At 37.9% G+C, this 25,726-nt stretch overlaps 2 protein-coding genes across 6 annotated transcripts in view; both read left to right on the top strand.

Moving 5' to 3' along the window:
- The window catches only part of LOC149776741 (uncharacterized), a 94,798-nt gene extending 93,243 nt beyond the window's left edge, over positions 1-1,555 (top strand). For all 4 annotated transcript variants that reach the window (XM_089941283.1, XM_089941281.1, XM_089941282.1 and 1 more), the window contains one exon: positions 1-1,555. This exon is cut by the window's left edge and continues 228 nt beyond it. The gene's annotated coding sequence lies outside the window, so the exon portion shown is untranslated.
- A 193-nt stretch (positions 1,556-1,748) lies between these two features.
- On the top strand, positions 1,749-24,552 carry LOC149776740 (calcium-binding protein LPS1-alpha-like). Of its 2 annotated transcripts, none has more exons than XM_089941285.1 (4): positions 1,749-1,846; positions 6,585-6,771; positions 12,572-12,657; positions 20,511-24,552. In XM_089941285.1, the coding sequence occupies exons 2-4, from the start codon at positions 6,610-6,612 to the stop codon at positions 20,701-20,703; spliced, it is 441 nt and encodes a 146-aa protein (XP_089797411.1). In that variant the 5' UTR covers positions 1,749-1,846; positions 6,585-6,609; the 3' UTR covers positions 20,704-24,552. The 2 variants fall into 2 exon arrangements, with proteins under 2 accessions (XP_089797411.1, XP_089797410.1); XM_089941284.1 differs by lacking the exon at positions 1,749-1,846 and adding an exon at positions 1,969-2,006.
- The last annotated feature ends 1,174 nt before the right edge of the window (positions 24,553-25,726 follow it).

Raw genomic sequence — 25,726 nt, 5'->3', positions numbered from 1 at the left:
TATCTCTCCCTTGCCCCATCGCCATAAGAACTGAATACATTTTATAATATATAAGCTGTTCTGTATAGATAAATTAGGATGGTGATTGCTTCATAGTGTTAAACTTGTTTCTTTGTCAACCTTGGAGGAGCAGGCTCATTACAACGGATGTTGGTAGGTGGGGTGTGAATGAATCACTTATAGATGAAAAGCTTAACTGAGATAATTTCACTAACTCGTAATATTGCCAGGAAGTAATAGTACGCACTCTTCATGGTCACTCCCTAAATCATCACTTTCACGGTTTGACCTGTCAAGAACAGCTCTGAATTTCCCACTGATCAATTCACCTTAAAGGCATCCAGTGCACCAAACTTCCCCACAACTAAAGCTGTTTTGTTGTTGATTTTGTTTTTCTTATAACTTATTGTTAATGAAGAAACTTTTTTTACTGGTGAATTTAATATCATGTACTGTATGCTCTTCACGTTTTATATTCGTAGACTTAATGCAGTACACTGTGATACGATTCAAAGGTTCTAAACTTAGCAACAGAAAAAGCAAACACCAACAAGTTTTGCAAAATTCAAAAATAATTTGTTTCTAATGAATACAAAGTGAAAATATAAAAGTAACTTACAGTATTTTGAATTAAATCCTAGTTTTGCAAAATTAAAAAATAATTTGTTTCTAATGAATGCAAAGTGAAAATATAAAAAAACTTACAGTATTTTGAATTAAATCCTAAATAGTCGTAACGGTTATATTGCAAATCCAAAGGCATAGAGTAATCCGAATCAATTCCAGTAATGTTCCAAATTAATTCCAATCTTGCATGTGATGATGTGCTAGTGGTCTTAAATGTGCTAATGTGCTAACAGTCTTGACGTATCACAATGATATAATCCAGAATGTCATTGAATGAATTCACAACAATTCCAAAATAGGAATTTAATCCTAAAGACAATTGGCACTTTGTAATTCTAACGAATAATTTCAATAAATAAATCCTCTCAAATTAGAACTAACACAACTAATTTCACAACAGGTGTTAAGATAGTAGTGAGTAATTCTGATGTAAATAACCTTAATATTAAAACTTAAGACACAATTGGATGTCCAGAATAAATGTCAAAATTTCATTTCTAGAATATTCTAAGTAGTAAGGTCGTGTCTTTTACTTGAACTTTAGAAACGAGAATGATAAACATCAGGTAGACCAGGTTTATCTATGGGGAATACAAATGTCCTGTACTGAAATGTAAGTAAACATGTTTACCTTTAAGTGACAATTATCTCAAAATATATTCGATAATAATAGACAAAATTTGCAATGTAATATGCTATTGACAAAATATCCATTACCATATATAATCATAGACAAAAAACTAAACACACAATGTAGAAATACATAACAAGTCTGTTATTTTGGTATTTTATTGGTAGACTTAACGTAATGTATTGTTTGTTATTTCCAGTTTTCTACTGGAGGATATAAGGTAAATTAATATCTGTTATTTTCATGTTGTCCTTATTTCGCATACACCCGTAATCAATAAAATAAATGTAATATTGATGTTTTTGTCTTCTAATGTTTGGCATGGTGAACTTATTTTCTAATTCAAATTCTGCAAATGTACCTGAACCTTATCATTTATACCTTTACAATATGCACCTGGAAAAAAGCATAAATGCAACACTGTAGTATGCAAATAAATTATGCATCGATTATTCAGTTTTTATATATGATTAGAAATACAGCTACTAGCGATATAAAATCTGCTTCATACATGGAACACGGTGTTATATTGATTGACTCCAGAGAGTGAGGCAAAAACAGATCAAGCTGTTGCTTTGTAAAGCTGAGGTAAGTTTACACATTGTGCGTTTATTGTTTGAAAATTTATCATTTGTTTCAGTGTACCTCACTTTTCATAATGGTAACTTTTGTCCTTCTGTGTGTGCGTGCGGGCATCAGTGAGAAAATGTTTTCATACATTTATAATGCCGCGGGACTCAGTTACATGGTACGAAGACATTCTGATAGCGAAGTAGAGTTGCTTTGATTCACGCATGTGCAAGAAACGCATAGGAACTGAACTATCGTCCTCATTCAGGGAGTTTTGGGTCTTCTGAGGAGGGCCCCAGAAAGTAGGAACGAGGAACAGAAAAATGGCGTGAAAACATGCTGCAGTGTTAGATAGCTTCTTCAGTTTTATATACGATACTACCAGGTTGCAGAACTGATAACAATTGGTATCAAGACCATTTTAGAGTATAATACCCTTAAGGTATCATAGTTAACAACGTTACTTGTGCAGATATCTAGCAATGATGACGACGACGACGACGACGATGATGATGATGATTATGATGATGATGAGTTGTGTGGATGATAGTTTTGGTAATGACAAAACAATGTGAAAACTAGTTAATAAGGTGTTTCAAACAATGTAGAAGGAGACGCAAATCCTTAGTGGCTGCCATATCTAGCCTGTGATGTATTAAAAACGACGCTAAACACATCAAAACAAAACCATCCTGACCATTCCTTTATTACATTTCATTTTCCGCTATAGTTTTTTCTTTTTGTGCTGCTTGGTTTGTGATTATATTGCACAACTAGAAAAAGCTAGATTTTAAAACCAAGTTTACTTCGAATAGTTCGATATTTTAAACTTGAATAGGTAGAAAAGGCTTATCACACATACATAAGTCGCTAATTTCTTCATGCTTTCTCAACCGTTTCAAATTAGAAGTAGAAATTGTAATTTTGCGACTTTTTGTGAATGACTGTTGTGTATATTTAATTTGTTGGCTTTTCTTAACGATTATATTTTATGTACATCTGTATATTATGTTAAACCTTGTCCAAAATCAAGTTCATGGTTTATCTAAACAGTAACATGTATGTTGCAAACAACACAAACATAGCTAATATTTCCCAATCATCGTGGATTAAAATGGAGGTACACATTTCTTTTTTAAATCTGAGTCTAGGACATAAGTTTTTCTCTTGGAAATTCCTAAACGTGTTGGCAACATTGAGCGTTTTATAATGGAGATTGGCCTACATACTGGATTATTATTGTGTCCTATTTTTTTATATAATGTTGTTTACCTGAAAAATTACTCACATTTTCCTTAACAAGGAGAATTAATCTTATTCTTGTATTCAGTTTTTCATTGATTATTCAAATTAGTATTCACTGGAAAATGCTCAATAATAGTATTGTCCTGGAACGGTAATTTGGAATAATAGTGAATTCCGACAAGAATATTTTGAATTATATTATTGTCATACATCAAAAGACTATTGCACATCATCATATTCCAGGTCAATGGCACATAGCACGTTCGAGACTATGGACACATCAATGCATCAACACATTAAATATCGGAATTCAGTTTCAATACCGCTGGAATTTAATAGGCACTTCAGAGATTTGGACCTGTCATAGAACTTTTAGGAATATTTGGGATTAATTTACAATAATGTAAGTTCACTTTGTATTCTGGAGAAATAAATTAGTTGTTGAATTTTACTAAACTTGTTGGTTTGCGCTCTTTTCTATTACTTAAAAATTTATATGGCAAGTCCAAAAATACTGAGTATTCCGAATAAATTCCAGAGGTGTTCCTGATGAATTCCGATATTTTAAACATGCTGATGTGCCAGTAGTCTCGAATGTGCTAATGTGACAATGATTTTGATGTATCACAACGATATAATCCCAAATGTCTTTGAATCAATTCAAGATAATTCCAAGATAGTGATTTAGTCCAAAATTATTGACCACTTTGCAATTCCAGTGAAGAATTTAAATAAATAAAAAAAATCCTCCCAACTGAACACAACTAAAAGATTGATGTAAAGATTAGGAATGATTAATTTCCTAATTTAACAGCTTCATATCTCCACCTGACCTATGTAGCAATAACTATTTTCTGAAAATACTCTGCCATCTTAAAGAAATTCTCCATCAAATATGTGAACAAGGTCAGTTCTGTTTACCTAAATTTTAGCTAGCTACCGGGGAAAGGACAGGTAGACCGGATTTTCCCCGGAGATAACCAATGTGATGAACTCACATTCAAGTAAATATGATTACCTCCATAAAATAAACACACACACACACACAGATAGATATATATATATATATATATATATATATATATATATATATATATATATATATATATATATATACATACATACATACACACATACACACATACATACATACACACATACACACACATACATACATACATACACACATACATACATACATACATACATACATACACACACATACACACACACATACATAAATACATACATACATACATACATACATACACACATACACACACATACATACATACATACACACATACACACACACATACATACATACATACATACATACACACATACACACACACATACATACATACATACATACATACATACATACATACACACATACATACATACATATATATATATATATGAGAGAGAGAAGTAATATCTATACAATAGTGTAGTACAAAAAACAAAAGTGAGTATTCAGGTACGCCAATACCTTGAATTACTGACTAAGGTTACCAACACAATACAAATTAAATATTCATAACATATAATCATGCACAAAAGCCAACGGAAAATAAAAATTAAAATACTTAATACTGCGACATGTATTTCCACCCCCGCACAAATGTTTGTTAGCTACCGTTATATCAGCGATAAACTGTGAGGAAACGTTGGTAGAAATAGAAGAGTGCTACGCGCAAGTGCAAAACGAAAATGTTGCTAATGAATGCTTTAAGTAAACATAAAAACAAGATTTCGGAGATTGAACAGAGTAACAAACTATGTTAATTTACAATAATTTTTATTAAAGTCGTCATAATCAGATTTTCACATCATAAAGAAGGTGTGAGTAAATGAAAAATAAGTGCAGCGAAAGTAAACAGAAAACTGCTACCTGAAGAAAGATTCCGGCACTCGAGCAAACTATACTAATCCTTAAATGTGCAACAATTATTATCAAAATGATCATGATAACAACTGTCATCTTTGTACATATAGGCCTATGAGGGAGATACGAGTTAGACAGTGAAAAAAGTACGCAGCGCAAATGAACAAAATATTGCCGCTAATTAATGCATAAATAAAAACATAGAGACGAGATTCGGACAATGGAACCAAATGGCAATTCTTTTAAAGTGAAATAACTATAGCCAAAGTTATCTCAATGCCAACTTAAGACTTTGAATAGATCTGTAGGAAATACCGAGAGAGATATTAAGGTGTGAGGAACGAAAGTAGCATCAAAGAATCTCTGCTAATTAATGCAGGCAGTGAATATAAAAGGGAAATCTCGGTAGTTGCGCAAAGTAATTAATCCTTTTAATATGCAATAGTTATTATGAAAGTGATCACAGAGAAAATACAGCATTGCAATTATGTGTAAACTAGGTATTAAACGTGCCAAGCTTGAATATCATTTATACCTTGAAATCAAACATTGGAATTGACAACTGTGAAAATATGTTCTACATGGAGAGGAAGAACTGATTTGCTTATAGCCTAGATGTGTGTGTGTGTGTGTGTGTGTGTGTGTGTGTGTGTGTGTGTGCAACAATTTACACGGTAGATACGATTTTGATCAATTTTGAACAGTTTGAAAGGGAAAGACTTAGTTGCTCTAATTTATTTTAGCACATATTTTGTAATGTTGTCTACCTTCTAAAACCCTAATAAACAGGACCGATTACAAGCAATATTTAGCTGGTTATTTTGGCTCATATTAAATCAAATACCACACTAAGGAATGATGTACGCTTTGCTATTAAACAAAATGTAATCATCAGGATATATTCTAGTGAAATAATTCATACATGATGTAAGCAACTCGGTATACGACAGCTTGATACATTTTGTATGACCTTCAAAGTTGCTGTAAATTCAGCTTTCTTACAATTATTCTCATCACTGCCCACCCACCCACCCCACCCCACCCCCACCCCGCTCTATGACTCCATACCACACTTAGACGTTATTTAATCGTAGCATGAATAGCGTGCATTAGTGTCTGTACTACATCGGTGTGTGTGTGTGTGTGTGTGTGAGTGTGTGTGTGTGTGTGAGAGAGAGAGAGAGAGATTTGGATTTTTAACGTAGCCTTAACAATGTTTTAGTCATATCGGTACGATGTCTGCAGTGTGGCAGTTAATGGTGATGTCTAGCACTGGGGCATCATGCCGCAGACATGTAGCACGATGTCCCACCGACTCACATTATCCTGACACCAGGCCGACCAGTCCTAACACTAACCTCTTAGTGCTGAGCGCCAAGCGAGGCAGCTGTTAGTACCATTTTTGTAAGTCTTTGGTGTGACTCGGCCTGGGATAGAACCCACGAATTTTCGCATCCGAGGCGGACGCTCTAACCACTAGGCCACCGGAGCGGTTGTTCTACATCGGTACATCCATGTTGACAGGATCACGTGTCCCTTTCTATTCACTTCATTCGAGCCACGCAGAAGTAACGTTACAGGTATTAAGCTGAAGTCATATGCAGCGTTCTTTCCTTGCAGTGACCTACCTATCCAAACATCCAAAATGTCCCTGACACCGGAGCAATGTGAGCAATTCTGGACCTATGCTGACGCAGATGGGGACGGCAATTTGACTATACACGAATTAAAAGCTGGACTGCATAAATTTTTAGCCGAGAAAAACCAGGGAGGAGAAGTACAAAGCATACCCGACAGCGTCATCGTGGTAAGTTTCAGAATGCACAAATCAGATGTGCAACATGATCATCTATTCACTTAGCCTCTTTTGTGTTCTTTTTATGTGTCAAAACCGCGGCAAGTATATTGATGAATATAATGTTTCCCCTCTTTTGTGCAATTACATGTATCATTCATTTGTAGACCTGCCATACACAGATGCACTCTCTTCCATTGAATGAAATCCAAGCTGTTTTTTTTTTCTTCTTTCTTTTCTTGAGACTTCCCGATTTCGACGTATAAATGTATCTACTGAATATATTCATAGGTCTGTACATCTATGTGCATGTTACGTTCATATTATTCTGATGGAAAAGTCACGCAGATATTTACCACATGGTCGGTTTAAGACTTGGACGGGGTATTTAAAGTTTGGGGGGGGGGTCCTTATAGATCAAGAAATACATATAGAAAGCAGAACACAGATTGTTTTCTCAAAATGGCCGTGGGGCCCCGAGTGGCCGAGTGGTCTAAAGCGCTCTCCGTTACGGATCACTGCTATCTCACCTCTGTCTAGGATTCGGCTAATGTGGGTATGTGAGAAAGCTTGCCAGTAGCTTCTCGTGGGTCGGTGGTTCTTTCCGGGGTTTTCCCGGGTTCTTCCTCCACCATTAATACTGGCCGCCATGTATAGCCTATCGTGTGCTGAAAAATGGCGTTAAACCCTACAACAACAACAACAAAATGGCCGTTAATGCTTAACAGGCTTGAGGCAGCTACTCAAGATTTTGGTGCCGTTTTCCATGACCTATGTGTTTGTTAAAATATTGTTTTAAAGTCGGACGGCGTAGAACAGGAAGAAAATTCAATGTCTCTCCCCTTAGCATTTATATTCATAGCCACTTGAAAACTCGACCGTTAATTTGAAAAACTTAATACAAATTCCTCTTAAATCGTCAATCTTGCAGTCCAAAAATATTGAGTATTCCGATGAACCACTGCGCATTACATATTTTAACGCCCAATCAGTAGAAATACCGCAAAGGCGAACAGAATTAGTGAAATTTATCATCGTTCAGGATATTGGCGTCTTTTTCCTAACACAAACATGGCTAATAAAATCATCAGGCGATGACCCAAAGTGCGTGGCTCTAACACACTTCGGTTATTCCATCAAATCGTTCCCACGCCACTCCCGCGGACGTGGAACTGATGTCATCGCAAAGAACTCCATAATCGCCGTCTTAACTACACAACAACTTTCATTTTTGACACAGTGTTTGAACTGTCCAAACTTCACTCACAATGGAACAATTATCAGTCCATTTTTTCTGCCTCTACGACCCTCCTCCTAAGTATAAAAAAAAAACAAATAAGTTGACTGAATCTCTCTTTTTGGACAGTTTCATAACCGCCTGGAAGACACAAATTCGATAGGTGGCAACTTGATTATTCTTGGAGATTTCAACTTTTAATTTGATTGTCCTGGAAATCTATGATCATCAAAACTCCTATATAATATTTATATTTTCAACTCAAAGTCATTCACTACCCAACCCATAAAGATGGTCATATTTTAGACTGGATTCTTCATAGACCTGATGATAAATTTCTATGATCTTCATTTGTGTCCCACGAACTTACCTCATATCACCTCTGCGTCATATTCCATCTCAACCTATCAGTCCCTAACCTTCCATCTCTGTTTGCTACTAAGATAAATCTCCCTATGATAAACAAAACCCACTAATGCACGACATCCAAGCAAACTTTGTTACTTCCTACAGCAGCACAGTTTGACAAGTGCTTGCATTTATTTCTTGACAAACATACCCCAGCAACCAGGTGCAGAATATCAACTTAAAAGTGTTCTCCAAGGGTATGGTAGTGTTAGGAACCAGCTTCTCATTGCTCAAAGAGAACGCCAAGGCTGAGAGAGTTTGGTTTTCCGCACACAGATTCATTGTTCACAAGCAAATTTCTTCCGTTACAATGTTCAATTCATTAGAGATAATCTTGACAACAATATTTCAAATGATTCATCGTCGCCATATAATTGTGATACAGAATACAAACAGCAACTTTCATCATCATTCGAGTCTGTTCTGTTTCTTTGGATTTGGTACACGCAATTGTGAAGAATAGCGCTCTAAAGTCACGTGATTCAGACACCACTGTTGTTTTGAGTGTTTATATTTAGTACTGACTTCACTAGCCGATGTTATCAATACTTCTCTCTCATTCGATCATCATTTTTCAACTGCGCTATTCGACACTTTGTCCATAATTATTTAAAGGACCAACGCCCTGTTTCTAACCTCTCATTTATTTCAAAAATCTTATAAAAGAATTGTTCTATACTCGCATGTGTCTCATCTGAATTGAAACAGTCTTTTTAGCAATGTACAGTCTGAATATTGCCTTGCCATGGCACTGAAACTGCCCTTCTGAGAGTAGTTAATGGCCTTCTCTCCGCTTTGGATAGTGGAAAGATCACAGTCCTCACCCTCCTTGACTTGTTTGCGGCATTTGACACAGTATACCATGATCATTTAATTCACCGTCTCCAGCACGTATTTGGTATTCAGCCTTACTATGGATCAGGTCGTATTTAGTCGACAGAGCACAAATTATGTCCGTAAATGGAAAACATTCTTGCCCAGTTGATCTATGTTTTCGTGTTGCACAAGGCTCTATTCTAGATCCTGGTTTTTTGTACCTTCTATACACTCAGCCGCTCTCAAGTGTCAGCAAGCGACAGCCAGTGACTCACCAATTGCATGTTGATGACAGACATACAAATCTAACTGTCCCACTGAAGTGGAGGCTATCGTCCAGGGCGTAGACAAGAGCATTTCCCATGTGAAGTCATGGATGACATGTAACAAGGTGCATACGATTGATGATAAAACTCAAGCCATCCTGATCACCACCTTAAGACTTTCTCATTCATATCCTTTACCACAAACAATACGTATCAACAATACTAACATTAAATGTATAGTCAGTACGAAACCTATATGTCACTCTCGACAGTAAGCTCTCATTACACCAACATGTAATGAACATATGCAAGGCTACATATCGAGGGTGAGACGCAGAGCCATCACATAGAGTTACAGTCACAATTTTCACAATTTTCATTCGGCTGATGCCACTAAAACACGTGTGTGTTCCTTAGTACTTTCAAGACTGGACTGTGTAATTCACTTCTATCTGGTTCGTCCCAGTATTTACTACAGAAACGTCTAAAAGTTCAAAACACGGCTGCCCAATCGTCCTTAGAGTACGAAGAACTGAACACACCTCCCCCTGCTCTGTAGACTTAAATGGCTACCCGTTCGATCCAGAATCAAACGCAAAATCTGTTCACTATGCTACATTTCGTTGACTGGCTCCAATCTAACATAATTATCTGATCTCACCCACTCATGTGTACTATACATCTAGAAACTTACGCTCCTCTTCTGACATTCACATTCTCATTGCTCCCATCGTTAAAACGAAGTCATATGGACAAAGTTCTTTTGCTTACCAGGACCAAGCTACGTGGAATGAATTCCTAATATATCTTAAACACAAGGACACTATGATCTTATTCAATAAGTGCTCTGAAAACTCTCCCATTTGACTACAAAAACAGACTTAAAAACTTAAAATTTACTTCATCAATTATTGTCAGAATGTATTTGTTCCGTAATTTCATGGTGTTTGTTTTTGTAATCTTGTCGTTGTATGTTTTTTTGTGTTATCTAATATTGTAAAGCGCTATCTAAAGGTTATGCGCTGTACTAAGTCCACCTTATTATTATTATTATTATTATTATTATTATTTGTATAATTATTATGTCTATATTACGATAAGTATTACACGGTTTAGACCAATTACATTGCTTATTTAAATACATGTAATTTTAACCACGGCAACCAAGGAGGGAAGTGAAATGACTTGGGGAGGGGAGGCACGTGCCCAGCCCCACCCACTGGGTCCGTGTCCCCTAACCTGGCTATGATTTAACAATGTTATAATAATATTCTTTCTTTTTGTACTAATTTGATGACTGTTCTACCGGCGTCAACGATTCTTCGTCTTAGTCATAAAGTTTTACTTTCTATTTCTATCTGGATGTTCTCTCTTCATCTTTCCACATCTTTTATGTTTCATCTATGAATGCACCCCTTTCCTCCAGCTCTGTGTTTGATTGTCTGTCTATATATCTGTGCATATGCTCATTTGACTATCTGCAACAAACTTTATCTCGCCGATCCTGTATGTATACGTGTCAGTCCCTTTATTTACTTATTCACCGGTCTTTCCTGGCTCCCCCTTTACTTTGCACTGTTCAAGTGGTCTCGTCCGAACATGATTTGTGACATGCAACGACAATATCGGGTTTAAAATACTGTGAAATATGATAATTACATTGTCTAGTATATTAGGGACTAGTTGTCTATTATGGATACAATTCTTTCAGGCATGAATAATCCATTTGCAGGTTATATGTATCAAAAGTGTTTCCGAACCAAAATAGATTTAATTAAGAGAGTTTACACAGAATTTAATACGAAAAAATACTGCTTTGCCACTGTGTATCATAATGTCGCACCACTTTTATATACGGTGCAGCTATAAATGCACCTTGTTAAACTTTCCAGCATATAACAGCATGTCAAACTTGTTTTTGAATTAAATCGCAAAGGTATGTCTGACTGAGAAATGCATAGTCTTATTAGAAACAAATGTTTCTATGACACGTTCATGAAGATCTGTATCACGGGCAGCGTATGTAACGGGTACCATGACATCGCAAAACAAGCAAAGAGCATATCAGCTATAGTATTCCCCTTACAAAAAAAGTCTCATTACAAGCGTCAATACTTGACATTGTTGCCAAGCTAATATGTCATGTCCCATGCCTCGAGATCCTCGCAAGCCACGGGAAACAGCAAAGTGGATTGCCTTCTTGTAATAATGATGCTTCATGCAAAATGATGTTATCTGAGGCACGTTCACAACATGTAAGCTTTATGATGTAAGTATGTCTGGACTAGACCACAACTTTACCAAAGATTTTTGAATTTCAGCCATGTCTGCATGAAGCTTTATTCGAATGAGTTTGATTTTCAGGTTCCACGCTGTTCCAAATGGATGACTTATTAACACTGATTTCCTATCCTCCTAACTTTGGAATCTGCAATATAACTTTTCTAAAGACTCTTGGATATAAACCACATTTAGCATGCACCTTTATATAGATAAAACCTTACAGTAGTTTGATTTATTTATTTCCACAACATCATATGTAATCGTTTTGGTTCTCTATTGTCCTGACACTGGATTCCGCACCATTACTTTACCAAATATAGATAAATTTCAACAAAATTTAGCATGCAGCTTTTAAACTGTTAAGACCCTGTATATGTTGATTTATTAAGCCAGTAGGCTATTTCTCGTATTTCTATTTCCGCTAGAAATAATTCACGAAATATACCTTCCAGTAAGAAAGCTGATGCTTTGATCTCTACGGTTGATGTTGTGCATCACGTGTTTTACGCGTCCCTTTAAGTTCGATTTGTAACTTTTACAACATCAGATACAAGATGAGTATTCTGTGCCGGAATAAATCAGTGTTGTAAAACAAGCAGTAAAATTTACGGGTTTCTTCTTGTGATCAGCATGGTCAGGCAATTTCCTCGGAAAACCTTTACCTTTCAGGAAGCAAATCCAATAGTAAAATGTCGATATTAATGAATTAGTTCAGTATGATACAATACAGTAAAATGCTATGCACGACTGAAGAAGCAGAAATGGAATTTGAATTGAAACGCTTTAATTGTACAATTTACAGGAAATTTTCACCGATCTAGACAAGGACGGAAACAAGCAGATCTCGAAGGAAGAGTTCTTGCAAGAAATGATGCTGCCACACCGAAGGTAGGTGTGTGTGTGTGTGTATATATATATATTACGGGAGAGAGGGAGACTGTTGCTTGCAAAAGTAACGTTTTCGGAGACAGATTTTCGTAATATAGACAGATCAGTACTTTCGTGCATTCTTTCAAACATGCATGTGCATTATTACATGCAAAAAGAGAACCAAAGATCATTATGAGCCTGACTTTGATCCATGTTTCCTCTATTTCTAAGGACCTCAATCACTGCATCTCAAACGATTGTAATAAATAAATAACAAATGAGCAATAAAGTAAATAACATAAAAGGCATGCTGAAAAACAATATCGGGATAAAACTTACGCATATTTTTCAAGTTCCGAAGAAAAACATTCAAAAATAATACGGATAATTAAAAAAATATCCATTGAAAGACACAAATCCTCCATTTGATTTTTGTTGTCCACTTAAAATGCAAGTAACAATATTTCTTTTTGAATTTATAATGAAAAAGGAAAGGCTGACTTACTAAATGGGTATTTTTACTTTAAACTCAGTTATTGATGACAATTACGTTTACCTTCCAAATTTTAAAAAAATATGCCTTGATTATCTGAATGATACAGAAATCCATGAAAAAATAAATTATATATAGCATTAAATTTTTTCCTATTAATAAAACTAAGGGGTCTGATGGCCTATGTCTCAGAATGCATAAAGGCGTCAGCCAAACAATGGGAGCGACACTTAAATTCTATTTAATCTGACGTTGGAGTTAATGAAATTTCCGGATAAGTGAAAATTGGCTCATATCCTTGAAAAAGATGACTTGCATGGAGTTTGCAGTTATAGTTTTTTACTTATCTAATTCGCAAAATTGTTTGAAAGATGTATTTTTAAATACCTGTATAATTTTTTAATTGTATTTTTACAATTATCAGTCACGATTACTTTCTGGTCACTCAGATGTATTTCAGCTTACTGAACTGTATCATAGTAAATGCAAGTTACTGAACTGTATAATGGTATATACAAGTCTATGAACAGTATCATAGTATATGCAGTTCACTGGACTGTATCTTAGTATATGCAAGTTACTGAACTGTATCATAGCATATGCTAATCACTGAACTGTATCATAGTATATGAAAGTTACTGAACTGTATCATAGTATATGCAAGTCACTGAACTGTATCATAGTATATGCTAATCACTGAACTGTATCATAGTATATGCTAATCACTGAACTGTATTATAGTATATGCTAATCACTGAACTGTATCATAGTATATGCAAGTCACTGAACTGTATCATAGTATATGCAAGTCACTGAACTGTATCATAGTATATGCTAATCACTGAACTGTATCATATTATATTGTAGACTATATCTCGTCATAACATCAGTAGACGGGGTTGCTATCCCTTTTTGCAGACCATAGTACCTTTGTTTTCTGGCAGCTGTACTCTCTGAGTGGACGGACGCACTGGCCCTCATCTATCTCTCAAATCTCTCACGTCTGCCTCTAAGAAGGAATCATTCCCGGCATAACCTGGTACACTGCTTCAGCTGGCAGGCCAAACGACTTTGAGGGGGTGATGTTAACACTGCATCACTATGCGTATGAACTTATACAGTGAAGTCACCGGCTAGGGCGGAAGGTCTCTACAGATCAACAGCCTACTGTTCGGGACCAGGGAGCACTAGATGTATTAGTGGATTGCGGCCGTGGCGGACCGGCTTTGGTTCGAAATAGCAGGGAAGACAGATGTCTTCAGCCATAGTTGGCCATCTGCCTAGGAGATGGAAACTCCGATACAAAACCTACTGGCTGTCACCGTCCTGGCTTGCTGGGCCATTGCAGATAAACCCAAGGTTTAAAGGGTGGGGCCAGTTTGCGCAAACTGCACTCCACCTAAAAGCTCTGTTGCGTAGGCATGAAGGAACTGTCTACTATCTACTGTTTACATCTACACCTATACGACTCTATCAAGCCCTGCAGCGATGGGAAAGGAGCAAAAACGGTAGGTGAAAGATGTCACTGGAAGCCGCAGTCCCAATCCTACATGTTGGCGACTCAGGCCTTTGGCGGTCTTATGTTGATCCGGAGACGACACCATCACCGGTAGCAGCCTGAGCGACCAAGCAGCCTTTTCTAGAGACAGCACTTCTTATCCGCATGGAAAGGGACCTATTAAAGGTGGCCTAACCAAAGCTTGTCTCCTTACCCCTCCTCCCATTGTCCTGCAGGAGCCAACGGGCTCCTTCCAACGCGGTCGAAACATAACAAAAACAAGGCATGCGTCACCTGCCTCACATCTCGGGAAAAGACTAAACTTGGCTTGTTCGAACATCAGAACAATGCTAGACTCCACCGACAGCAACAGACCAGAACGACGCTCTGCCTTAATCGCACACGAACTCTCTCGCCTTGGTGTTGACATTGCTGCACTTAGCAAAGTTCGTCTTTCAGAGTAAAGAAGTCTGAGAGAACTCGGCGCTGGATACACCCTGTACTGGTCAGGAAAACCAAAGACTAAAAACACGACTTTCAGGAATCGGTTTCATGGTCAGAGACTCACGCCACCAAGTTAACAAACCTTCCCACTGGTCAAACCGACCGTATCATGTCCATGCGTCTCCCATTTGGGAACCAACAACATTCCACACTATTCAGTGTATATGCTCCAACACTCCAGGCAGACCCTTCTGAAAAGGATAAATTCTACTCTGACCTGCGAATATTTCTCAAGAGCGTCCCAGAGAGCGACAAAATAGTCGTCCTCAGAGTTTTCAATGCCAGAGTGGGTCGGGACTCAGCAACCTGGAAAGCCGTTCTTGTGAAACATAGCGTGAGTGCCTGCAATGACAATGGGCGTCTACTTCTTGAATTTTGCGCAAAATTACAGCTCACCATCACAAACACTGTGTTCAGCAGAAAGACAGCCTGAAAACGCCCTGGATGCATCCTATATCAAAACACTGGCACCTAATCGAGTACATCATAATACACTAGAGGGACATAAAAGATGTCCTTCATACCAGATTGATGCCCAGTGTAGAGTGCCACACAGATCATCGTATTATCCGACGCAAGCTCGACTTTCACTTCAAGCCCAGGCCCAGACAACATGGAGGCACCCCGAGAAGGAAGCTTCGAGTTAAATCATGTTGTCTGCAGACGTCAAGACAGATTTTCAAGACAGCCTGCAGTGTAGACTTGAAGAACCTAATTTTCCGCCAGATCTACCTCCGTTATTCTCCGAGACATACAACATGAATGGTGGATAAAGCTTGCAGAAAGAAAAAAAAAACAGCTGTATACTGACACTGGTGACTATAAGGGGTTCTATGAAGCGTTGAATGTACGTTTCTTCCTTTCAAATACAGAGCCTCCTACGGTGTACATATGTCCAAGAGCTACTCACTAACATGGAATATATCCTGAACCGCTGGTCAAAGCACTGCCACACCCTCTTCAGCACTAGCCGCACAGTCCAGGAGGCAGCTATTGACCACATCCCACAACAGCCAAAAAAGATAAAACTCGGTGAAGCATACACACTGCAAGAGACTGTAAAAGTCATTGAACAGCTGAAAACTGGAAAGGCTGCAGAAAATGATGGTATCCCACCAGAGATTTGGAAGAGAGGAGGCCCAGCATTGCACACCAAACTCCATGAGTTCTTTGTCTGCTGCTGGGAGCGAAGGAAACCTCCACAAGATCTCCGAGATGCAGTGATCATCACCTTGTACAAAAACAAGGGGGTAGAGTCTGACTGCTCAAATTACGGTGGGATAACCCTGCTCTCCATTGCGGAAAAAATCCTTGCTATAGTGTTGCTGAACAGACTGGTGCCCACCATTGCAGAAGAATATGCTCCAGAGAGTCAGTGAGGCTTCAGAGCTAACAGGGTCACAACTGACAAGGTGTTCCTCCTGAGACAGATCCGGGAGAAATGCAGAGAACAAAACAAAGGACTATACATCACAGCTGTGGACCTGTCGAAGACATTTGACACGATGAGCAGAACTGGGCTATCGCATATCCTTGAAATGCTCGGCTGTCCTTCAAAGTTCCTTACCATGGTCATCTGGCTACGTGAAGACCAGCTTAGTCAGGTCAGAAACAATAACGACTTGTCACATACTTTTCCCATTATAAATGGCGTGAAATGGCTGCGTGTTAACCCCCACATTGGTCTCAATCTTCTTCAGCATGATGCTCCAAAAAGCAACAGAAGACCTTGATGACGAAGATGGCATCTATATCCGATTTCGTACTAATTGCAACCTCTTCAACTTAAGGCGACTTCAGACCCACACGAAAACCTTAAAAAAGTTATTAGAGAACGTCTCTTTGCAGACGACGCCGCCATTGTTGCCCTCACGGAAGCCGCCTTACCGTGCGTAACATACTGCTTTGCAGATGCTTGCCAGCTCTTTGGTCTTGAGGTCAGCCTAAAGAAAACTGAGGTACTTCACCAGCCTGCTCCCAAGGAAGAGTACCGGCCACGAAGCATCTTCATTGACTAGACAGAGCTGAATGTACCCCATCATTTCACCTACCCGGGCTGTGTGATATCCTCTGATGCCAATATCGACAAAGAGATAGACAACGGACCGACTAAGGCAAACAGCGCTTTCGGCAGACTCTGTAAACGAGTGTGGTACAACCCCAGTCACAAGAGAGAGACAAAAATCATCGTCTACAGAGCTGTTGTAATGACCACCCTCCTATATGGCGCCGAATCATGGGACACCTACAGCCGCCACCTCTGCCTCCTTGAACGATTCCATAAACGCTTCCTCTGCACCATCCTCAACATCCACATGGGTGACTTCGTCACGAACATTGAAGACCTCAAATAAGCAGGGATCACCAGCGTCGAGGCTAAACTCATTAAGATACAGCTACGCTGGGCAGGGAACGAATCCAGGATGGAGGATCATCACCTGCCAAAGATCGTACTATTGGCCATCGTGATAGAGAGACACATCTAAAGAGATACAAAGACTCCTTGAAAAAGACCCTGACAACCTGAGGCATCGATCACCGCCAATCGGCATCACAAGCTGCTGACCGTGAAAGATGGTGACGTAGAGTTCACCGGACCACTGCCACATTTGAACAAAACAGACGGGCCAGCTTGGGGAAAAAAAGATGGCGAAGAAAATCCCGAGAACCCGTACCCACCACAACCTAGAAATTCCCTGCAGCCTCTGTGGACGGACGTGCCTGTCAAGTATTGGGCTCGTCAGCCACCAGCGCGCGTGCAATAGACGTGGACATCCCCCTTCCTAAAACTTCGCAAGCGAACTCAAGCCAACAAACTAGTCATAACATCATTAGACGGGTTGCGATCCCATTTTTCAGATTTCATCTCGTCATAACATCAGTAGACGGTGTTGCTATCACATTTTGAAGACTATATTTCGTCATAACATACGCACTATCTTTCGATCCAAAAAGCCCTGTTGTCCAGTATTGTGCCTAGCTCTGTTTGTGTGACGGGACATTTTTCTGCTCCCAAAGTGTTCCCGAAAGTCATAGAACACGGAACTACTCGTCCACGCACTGGTACCCGAGATATCAATCTGCTCCATGAAAACGCACTAGCGCATAAATTCGTCGTCGTGACAGACTTCCTGCTGGAGCAGAGCATCCAAGCTTTATTACATCCAATATACAAATCGGATTTGGCTGCACGTGATTTTCGGCTGAATACCGTTTTCAATGATTCAGTGAGGGGCAGGTGATTTGAAAGTCGCCATGGGGTTGAAGGTGCAGTTTCCTTGTGTATGAACACGATACCAAAAAACAAACATAACACGGAATTAAATACTTGGCGAATCAGACTGCCAAAAGGTGTTACTTGTAAATAATGTTTTGTACAGCATTCAGAACATATTAGAAACTTCTGGCATGTAATATTTGCTGGAGCGTATTGGAACGTTTTCTTAAGTCTAATAAATTTATGAACACATATTATTCTCTCTCTCTCTCTCTCTCTCTCTCTCTCTCTCTCTCTCCACCCGTTCATCTACCAATCCATGTAGCCACCCATCATCCCTTCTATTCATCCACCCATATATATATATATATATATATATATATATATATATATATATATATATATATATATATATATATATATAATTATTTATATTCCATTTTTACTTGCTGTCTCGAAGAGGTATTCATCTTTCTGATTATAAGTGAAGATGTAATTAAGATGCAAAACATTATTATTATAATTGTTATTACTATTGCCGCACACGACGATGCTGTGGTCCATTACTATACTAATCACCTTCTCCGCGCGTCAGTTTGTCCGGCTGTCCTCCCCGTCACACTTATTGCCACCAACGAATTATTGTAACCGTTACACGTTACTTATGTCTTTTTTTACAGGTGAATTACTTGTTAAACATAGATGTGTTTTCTTTGAAGATTTCGTCTTTTAAATCCAATTTTGGCCAAGTTATTAACCTTTTCCTTCATTATTACATCTGTATTACACCATATTCTTATAACGTGCGTACCTCAGGAACCAAAAAACATTCTAATGCAACGAGAGCAGGTCTGTAACCCGTACATAAAACTGGATTCCATTTAGTATTAAACATTGCCGTGTCCCGAGTGGCCGAGTGGTCTAAAGCGCTCACCGTTACGGATCACTACCATCTCACATCTGTCTGCATGGGTTCCGGTCTCGGGTTCAGCCGATGTGGGTATGTGAGAATGCTTGCCAGTAGATTCTCGTGGGTCGGTGGTTCTTTCTGGGGTTTTCCCGGGTTCTTCCTCCACCATTTATACTAGTCCGCTTGTATAGCCTATCTTGTTCTGAAAAATGGCGTTAAATCTCACAACAATATTAAGCATAGCTTATTACATGTTAATGTGTTTATTTGGCTAGTCATCTTGTCGGGTTCAAATTTGAAATAATTGTTCTTATTTTTCCATCGATATTACATTCTACCAGTCTATTCTCACGTTTTACATGACTGGGGAGCCATTGAACATATTCGGATGCATTTTGTTGTATACATAGTCTCTTAGCCTTAGATGTACCTTTTATGGGTTTTGTCTCAACAACTCGCTTTTGCAAAGAGTTATAGCCCCTGACAATTAGCTTTACATCTTCACATGGGATGTTGCTTTCTTAAAAAAAACAATCAAAATATTCTAACGTAATTTCCTATGAATATTGCCTGAAAAATTCTCATGTCCGTTCTATGCATTGTATATGTATCCTTCGGACTTTGGTATCCGCAAGATAACTTCACAAATATTTGCCAAATTTTAGCTAAGTTTGGTACGTGGTTTTCGATTGATGAGACCTTGAGTGTTCTTTGTTTCCAGCATTGTATGTCATTTATGGGAGGTATAGCCCATATTGCCGTCCTCTTTAATTTGGTTTCCGCTGGATAACTTTACTAACATAGGCTGCATTTTAACTATACTTGGCATGCAGCTTTATAAAGACAAGCCTTTAAATGAATTTAATTTAAACTATTCCACATTATCATTTAGAAGAGATATGGCCCCTTATTGCTTATTTTTCCTAACTTTGCTTTTCAGTGAAAGTTATTGTGCTCTTTTAAATTTATATTTATGAGAATTTTAATGAGTGGATTTCCAGTGCAACGCATCTTTTGTTTGTTTTTGTTTTTTTTTTTGGATAAATTATGTTTCCTGACTGTCCATCTCCAGACTTTGAATATCAAACTGCATTCGTTTTTGTTTGAGGTCCCTCTGTGCAGACGAGAGAGAGAGAAGAAGAAGAAGAAGGAGAGAGAGAGAGAGATGGGACCTTAGAGATGCACCCATTGTTGCTAGCTCTAGTTGTTCCAATTATTATTATTATTATTATTATTATTATTATTGTAGAGAGACCTTAAAGGCAGAATTCATGAAACTATGCAATCCGGTCACCAGGAAGATGGGTCGGGCTGAAGTGGCCAAAATGTGCCAGGCGACAAAGACGTATTCTGATGAGGATATTGAGAAGATTCTGCAAAAGGCCGACATAAATGGCGATGGAAAGATCGATCTGGACGAATTTCTGGCGGCCTGTTCTTAGTTTACCTGAAATATATTTTGCCATTAGATATGGATTCATGTTTCCTGATATTTGTAAATACGTGACTCATTAGTAGTGAAGTATATACATAAAAACACTTATATTTTAGTATTTCCAAGCAATATTTTTCACATGCACTCTGTAAAAGAAAGGTCCGAAACTTACCTAAGGAATATTTAAAGATTCATATGTAATCATTATCTTTCATTTATAACAAGAATGGACAATGTGCAGTAAATCCTTGATATGGCTAGTAAAAACACAGTATGGAATGGCCAGAGGTGACAATCATTTCCAATATTTCACTGCCATTTTTACAGGGACAAATAATTAAACGTTGCTCGTGGTAGACATATTTACAAGATGTGCAATTAACTCAAAGTCAAAATGAGTATTACTATTTTAAGTTGGTACAGTCAACTATGTCTGGGATTTTCTATTTAATTTAACTCTCTCCTTTCAAAATCGCATTTAATATGAGAAGGGTTAAACAGGAAAATACATTGCTTAAACCATTAAGTATTTCGTCCAGTGAGCCATCATGGAACAACTTTTTAAGTCAAAAATGGACAGGGGTTACTTCCCTTTCATCTTCCTGTGAGGCTAGCTGACTATAAGGATATAGTTGCTTGAGTCATAATATGCATTTAACAAACTTCGCCACAAATATATATATATATATATATATATATATATATATATATATATATATATATATATATATTGCACCTTTCAGTTTTCAAATGGAATGCCTTACTTTAAACTTTTCACGTTTTAAATTTCATGCGTTACATTTAACTCTTTTATGTTAAATTATATGCCTTATCTTATGCCTTTTTAACTTTCAATTGGCATTTGTTGACTTAGTCTTTTTCACCTCTTAAATGTGTTGCCACTCTATGGTCTTAAACTCAGTAAAAAAAAAAAAAGCAAATACCAGCAAATGTTTGCAGAATTCAACAAATAATTTATGTCCCTATAATAAAAAGTGAAAATTTAAAAAGAACTTACAGTACAGTATTGTGAAATAAATCCCAAAGAGTCCTAAAAATTGTATCACAAGTCCAAAAGTATGGACTGTTCCGAATGAAATCTAATCTTAAATGCGCTGATGCGACAGTAGTCTTTTGTGTAATAATGTTTCAACATTTTTATGTATCAGAATGATATAATCCAAAATGACTTTAAATAAATTTCACAATAATCTCAAAATAGTGATTGTATCCTAAAGTCAATAAGCCCTTTGTAATTCCAATGAATAATTGAAATAAATCCTCTCGGATAATAATTGAACACAACTAAACGACTGATTCCACTACATATTTATAAGATATGAATAATGAATTATGTTTTTCAGTGCCTTTATAAAAAAAATTTAAAAAATTAGACGCAATAAGGTGACAAGTTTGAGGGTCGAAAGTTAATTTCCAATACATTCTAAGTTCTAAACGAAGTTCAAAGATCACATAAACATGTTTACAAGAAAGTACAACCCCCAATCATGAGGCTATGTTGTTTGCAAAACGACTCTAACAATCAACAGTTAGGAGTAAAAATAAGACACAATATAGATCTACATATCAAATGACATGCTTTACGATATACTTTTTCATCTTTTAAATGACATGCTTTACCTCAGACTTTTCACCTTTAAAATGTCATGCCTTACCTTACACTTTTATGCATATTTAATACAAAATTAAATAATTGTCAATTTTGTCTTCAGCTATTTACCAAATACACATTGATTAAACAAAATATTTGTTTTGCTTCTTTTCGTTGCATTGTTAGAAACTTATTTTTATTCTCTTTTATCTCTGTATATTCTACAGCTTTTGTAATTTGTAATGAATAATTTTGGCCGGTGTTTTGGAAAATAATTACACGGTTGATATCTTTCTTGCAATAATATTTTCTGTCGGTTTGAGTAATCTTCCATTTTAGTTCCATAACATGTTGAAATACAGTAGTATGTAAATAGGTATTTTGAGACTTGTTACTTTCTAGGTCACAGCCTCTATCTCCTATGACTGTTTCCCATATTAACGAGCAAGCCACATACATTGTGCAATCTGTGGACTATTAACATTAAATAATCCATGAAAATGAAGGGGCACAAGAAAGCTGTTAGAGTCATACTGACGCAAAGCAAATCCCGCCTATCACACATTGTTTTTACGCGAGTTTTATTGTTTGTAAATCGGCAGCCGGACGATTCTTGATTTTACTCGGCGTTGCCGGTAATTTGTCTTTTCCGCCAATACTGTTTGGAATTCAGCCGCGTTAATTATTTTATCCTTATCTAATCTTGCTTAGAATACCTTTTGCCGCTGCAAGCAGTTTTGAATAGACACATATTCGTGAATGTAATCGTATAAAAATAATGTTCTACCACCACCAGAGACATCGGTTACTATCAATATAGCCCCAACAATAATTCCGATTGGTGCACCTAAGATGGTTGTTGTTTTCGTGAATCTTGCCACACCAAGACCAACCGTTGGTGCCGCAGCAACGAAACTAAAAAAACATATACTACCAAACATACCTGTTTCCGTCTCATGTCTAACGAGGTTCTCTTGGCGATTTTATATCTCAGCTGTTTCTCCGATTCGATTACTTTTTCACGTTGGTAGCATTAAAGGTCAATTATAGTTCTTCTAGCGATAATGCAATCACTTAGTACAATTGCACAAAAGATAGACCCTCTCCGGACGCATTACGTCCATGTGCCAAATGCACACAAACTCTTCTAAATCAATTAACCTTTTCTACTGGTACAACTGTCATACAATTATAGAACATAGCTTCGTGGGGAATATTTAAATTACAGCTGATTGTGAGTTTTGGTGGCCTAGCACATTTTTAAATTTAAAAATATACCGATTACTCATGTACCTCTTTAAACCTCTAACGATCGTTTTCGTCTAATAACTGTTTCACTGATAAGTGCATCCTTGTTGAATAACAGCTGAGATATTCTTTGTCTCAACTAGTTTCAATATTGATGTAAACTATTCGTTGGTGAACGTAATCGGACTGGATACAGCTGTGAATTCCACTTCGCGGCAGTCAACGATTGAACATTTCACGTGATAATGCGGTTACTTCAAGCTGGCCTCTAGTTGGTATTGGCACATCAGTATGGTTCCAACAATCAATTTCTTTTTTTTTTGGCACTTAACAAAATTATATTTCATTCTATAAAGGGTCTGATAACACCAATCTGACGCAGATATTCGTCAACAAGTGGGACAAAATCATCATCAATTATAGCATCCGCTGTCAAATTAGTATAATACCGCAACCTAATCACCGAGGTTAGATTCGATTACGCAAATAATGACTAATCTAATCTTAACCAGAGACACCAAAGACGGTTAAGTAGCCGACTGGAGAGGTTGTTGTTGTTGTTGTAGGGTTTAACGCCATTTTTCAGCACATGATAGGCTATGTATGGCGGCCAGTATTAATGGTGGAGGAAGAACCCGGAAAACCCCCGGGAAGAACCACCGACCCACGAGAAGCTACTGGCAAGCTTTCTCACATACCCACATTAGCCGAATCCTAGACTCGAACCCACGCAGACAGAGGTGAGATAGCAGTGATCCGTAACGGTGAGCGCTTTAGACCACTCGGCCACTCGGGGCCCCGGCTGGAGAGGTGTGAGATACCTCGAACTGAATTTCATCTTTAGCAGTTAATGACATTGATATTGTATATGTGACAGATGTTGGAAGACGGTGGCAGGTTCGTTACTCATTTAGCAGGCATATTGTTGATTAATGGTGTTAGTTGATTCTATCCACTATAATAACCGGACAGAATAAATAAATACGATCAAAATTCGTTCTCCAAGTTGTTATTTTTATTATCAATTATTAACTTGTCTTCACTAGTCAGTTTTAGGTATGGAATAAATGAATTTACTATACGTTGTCTTGCGAACACATTTGTGGTCTGTTCATCCACGTACTGTTTTATCCCGTTATTGGCAGAATGAACATAATCGCAACCGACACGTCAGAGTCTATGATTCCGCCATCTTCATTATGTCAGCCAGGTTCTTTGATACAGCACTTTCAACTTGACAATAATATCTTGAATGTCAACGTTGGACTTTTAAGTTTACCAGTTTGATCTTCAGAACGCACAAGCTCATCTCGGTCGACACCAACAAAGACACGACCATCATACTCAGTCAAATCCTCCTTGACGGCAGACCTGCTCAGATCCAGATTAGCACCACGTCGGGCTGAGCAATGACCAAGGTCCGTAGATATTAACGGACATTTTTTAAAATATTAAATGTACTTTAATGTTACATTAATCAGTGCTTCCGAAGTTGGACTTTCCGCCAACGTTAGCACCGCTTCAACGGCAAGATGACCACATCCTGGTCCATCCAACCGAGTTTTTACTGGTACTGTGGAATAAAACAGTGGTTCTCGACCACAGTTCATGGAAAAATACTCAACACTTTCAACTGATGGAGTAAATCCATAGGAGTCAAAATACAAATGATGGTTGTGTCACCTCTGATGTAACCCAGTGATTGTCAGGTCATGCTGTTGAACCCATCTTGGGAATGCCGGTTTCACATGTTCTTGGCCCCATCAATGCAAGTTCATTTCCTATAAGAACACCAAAAATAATTATTGACTGGTTTTACTATCGCGAGTAAATCAAGACTGGGCAATGGGCTCGTGGCCGTTTGCATGTTGTGCTGGGTAATCGAAGACCGATTCCACAGGGACGTCATTTGAACTTTTTTGGAGGAGGGAAAAACTTGATGGGGGGACTTGATTCAGTGGGTGGGCAAAACTTGGCGGGCTTGTTAATTTTGTCCCTGCTCTTCCAGATGGTATTCGACGACTTGTTCCTGCTAATCCAAAGCTCTTTCCCTTCTTGTATAGTCCTGATAGGTCCACTAGACGCTATGCGTCCACCAAACGCCTTTTCAGCGCCATTCCGGGTGCAATTCCCATATCCCCTAACGCCACAGATTTTGCAACCGCTGGAG

The sequence above is a fragment of the Sinohyriopsis cumingii genome, chromosome 18 (assembly GCF_028554795.1).
Source record: "Sinohyriopsis cumingii isolate HCF-2022 chromosome 18, ASM2855479v2, whole genome shotgun sequence".
Classification (NCBI taxonomy): domain Eukaryota; kingdom Metazoa; phylum Mollusca; class Bivalvia; order Unionida; family Unionidae; genus Sinohyriopsis; species Sinohyriopsis cumingii.
Note: the sequence above shows the minus strand (reverse complement) of the source record. Positions and strands in the feature narration are given on the sequence as shown.